The 3299-nt window shown below is 53.0% G+C and overlaps 1 protein-coding gene across 1 annotated transcript in view; it reads right to left on the reverse strand.

The window, feature by feature from the left end:
- CRKL (v-crk avian sarcoma virus CT10 oncogene homolog-like) overlaps nt 1–1785 on the reverse strand; it is a 29571-nt gene extending 27786 nt beyond the window's left edge. Inside the window, exon 1 of the mRNA XM_012659371.1 lies at nt 919–1785. Coding sequence (XP_012514825.1) covers nt 919–1229 — 311 coding nt within the window. The 5' untranslated portion in view covers nt 1230–1785. The remainder of the gene's footprint in view (nt 1–918) is intronic.
- Between the last annotated feature and the right edge of the window lie 1514 nt (nt 1786–3299).

The following is a 3299-nucleotide window of genomic DNA, read 5'->3' on the forward strand; positions in this document are numbered from 1 at the left end:
AAAATACTTACTAAGGCAAATTAAAGCAAATAAAAGAATACATTTTACTTGGAAAAGAGAAGGCTTGACAACCAGTATCACTCTGTGTTCTTACCTTTAAAATACACATTAAGTCATCAGGCTTATTACAAAATGCACATCTAAAAGTGAACTAGGATTGAATTAAGGTGAGTGCCATTCGAAATTCTCTCTTATAAATTCTAGCCTTATTCTTCCTTGGAAATTAACCAAATTGATCTCTGGCCTATTAATGGTCCACTTTGTGGGAGGAAACAAAAAAAAAAAATTTCAAAAACTGTCCTTGCTGAAGCCAAGGCACCTTCTCTTTTCTCTGTAATTACTTTATTGTAAAAGAGGTGGTGTCTGGCGTGCTTCAAACTTGGCACCAGAGTATCAATATATACTTCTGAAATTTCAGTTAAAGGTTTTTGTTTCTAAACACTAAAGCACTTTCATTTGGCGACTGTTCCAAAGGTTGCAATCCCAGAGCTCTTAACCCGGAGTTCCAAGGACCTTGCTTGAATGGTGTGGAAACTTGCGTGTATATGCATTCGTGGGGGGGGGGGCATTCCCTCGCTATCTTCAGATTCTCAAAGAAGTCCATGGTCCAAAAAAGGTTTTTTAAACACCCCCACCACACTGCATGAGTATTATAGCCAGATAGGTAAAGTAACAAAAGGCAAGAAGCACACATTTTAACCATGTAATCACCGTTAACCATATTTAAAACGCATCCTCTCATCCTGTGACCCAGATCCTGGCACTAGCCTTCCGTTCGGAATGCCTTCTGGAAAATAATCTAATTCAGAATGGGGGGGAATGGGTTCAAACCTCCCACGCGTACACACTCTTCGACCGATCCCCATTTCGACGTTCTCGGGGTGGCTGCACGCCCAACAAGGGCGGACACTCGCGTACCTGGGCGCAGGCTCTATTAGGGTGGTGGTGTCCAGGTAGTGGATCTTGTAAAACTCCAGCAGGGCCGGCAAATGGTCAAACTCCTGATCCCCGATCTTAAATCGGCGGTTGGGCAGCGAGTTGATGATGTAGTGGGAGACCCGTGAGTTCTCTGAAACGGACAGCACATAGTCCCCGGGGCAGGTGGAGGAGTCGCGGACTAGGAACATGCCGTGGCGCTGGCCCTGGAGCCGGGTCTGCGCCTCCTGGCGAGACACTGGCCCCATGTACCAGGCGGAGCGATCTGAGGAGTCGAACCTGGCAGAAGACATGGTGTCGGGCCGGGGGCTCTGTAGCGGGTCGGGGCGGCGGCTGCTTTCGCCTGCTCTGGAAGCCTTTGCCCGGCAGACGGCTTTGGGGCCGAGGAAGGGCCTCTCGGCACACCTCGAAGCGCGCTTAGGGGGTTGGGCCAGCACCTTCCTCTTGGCTCCGGGCCCGCAGCATCCTCCGCCGCCCGCCCGCCTGCTCCGGGGACACCTCACGGAGAGAGCCCGGCCGGGGAATGCGGGGTAAAGCCTGGGGCTCGGGGCGGGCAAAGCTGAGCCGCAGCGGAGGCCGCCCGGGGATTCTCGGGCTGTCCGGCGTACCGTGGATGCCTCCAGTGACTCTCGGCCTGGAACGCGGCGGGTCGGCAGTCCCACGGGTCTTCACTGACCCCCACAGTCACGCGAGGCACCGAACTCCGAGGAGCGTCGCGCCTCCGGGGCGGTTTTGCCCAGCCTGTTCCCAATAGCCACAGCAACAAAATGGCGGACGCGGGAGAAGCTGCCGGCCACCTCCCCCTCCGCTCAACGCGCTCCGTCTGCGCACGCGCAGGGCCCCGGCTCCCAGCGGCCGCCGGGGCCCTCCCCGTGAGACGTCACACGGTGCAGCCAATCAGGAGCACGGTCGAGGCTGTCCAGGCTTGCGCGGCCCGCGCCCGCTCCCGCGTTTCGGGAGGAGGGTGAAGGGGCCGCGGCGGGCACTCCCTTCCTGGGCCGCGGTGTGCCGCCGGGGGCGCTGCCGCTGTCGAGTCTCCCTGCGTTGGCAGGAAAACAGCTGGAGCCGAGAGGGAGCGGCTTTTCGAAAATCTGCTTCTGGGAGCAAAGCGTAACATGCAGGCCGAATCGCGGGCCGAGGAGGCGTGGCACTGAGGTGACCTGGCCGGCCAAGGGGCCCGAGGGATACTCAAAGGCGGACAGGCCCCGATAGGCCGAAGTGGCTCAGGAAGGGGATGACCGCGGGGGCTGAGGTGACCACCAGATAGGTGACTGACTGGATGACGCAGGCCCGAGGTAGCCTGATAGGCTGAGGGACCCCGAGTAGCTACGTGACCCGACAAATGGGTGTGCGTGTGCGCGTGAAGGTTAGATTGACAGGATTAAGTGGTCAAGGAAGTCTACAGCCTGCAGTAATGTGGCCTTTTGGAGTTCCGAATTGCTTCAAGCAATGCTTCAATGCAAACGTCTCTCGGGCGTGGCCCGAAGGCTTGTCTGCTCCCGATTCTGCCTGCTTCTCTGAGTTAATCTCTCATTCTCTCTTGCTCACCCAGCTCCAGCCGTGACCTCCTAGCCTAATTCCCTCTCACTAGAGTGTAAACTTTTCTACCCCAAACTAAAATGGAAATTTTAAAAGAGCAGGGATCTTGTCTGTGTTGCTTATCTTTGTCTTGTCTGCCTTGCACAATGTCTGGCTCTGAGTTGATGCTCAAATATTTGTCAAATGAATGACTACTGAGAAAAATCACCGGGCTGTTGGTGCCCGATTACCGGTAGCAACACCCCTGGAACTGGACAGACAACATGTCCAAAAAGGGAGAAGCAGGCAGAAGAAGCAAAACATACATAGATCCCTCTGCCAATGGAATTTCATTTTGGCCATTTGTACCCTAGGTTAAACATATCCTAGATTGTAGGATGATCAGTGATGTCTATCCTAGGGTAAGGCTAATGGGGAAATATCAAGGTCTAAGCAGGTTTTCATCTTCCCCAAAGATGCTTTCATACTGTATTAATATTAGTCTCAGGTGCAACTCGAATAGCACAGAATTTGAAGCTGACTGCTTGGGTTTGAATCTTGGCTCAGTCAGTCAGTTAGCTGGGTGACCTTGGGCCAGTTACTTAATCATGCTCTGCCTCATCTGTTAAATGGGGATAGTATAGCATTTACCTCCTGGGTTGAAGTAAACGTATTAAACAAGCTAATACATGTAAAGTGCTTAGAATAGTAGCTGGCACATACTAAGCATCATGTATGAGTTTTCCATTATTATTCACTCTTTCCCTGGGCCTCTTCCTCCATAACCTAAAACTGTGAGCAGTGGGTGGGTGAGGGTGGAAACAAAAATCTCCACTTGGTTTTTT

The sequence above is a fragment of the Propithecus coquereli genome, unplaced genomic scaffold (genome assembly GCF_000956105.1).
Source record: "Propithecus coquereli isolate 6110/MARCELLA unplaced genomic scaffold, Pcoq_1.0 Scaffold606, whole genome shotgun sequence".
Lineage (NCBI taxonomy): Eukaryota > Metazoa > Chordata > Mammalia > Primates > Indriidae > Propithecus > Propithecus coquereli.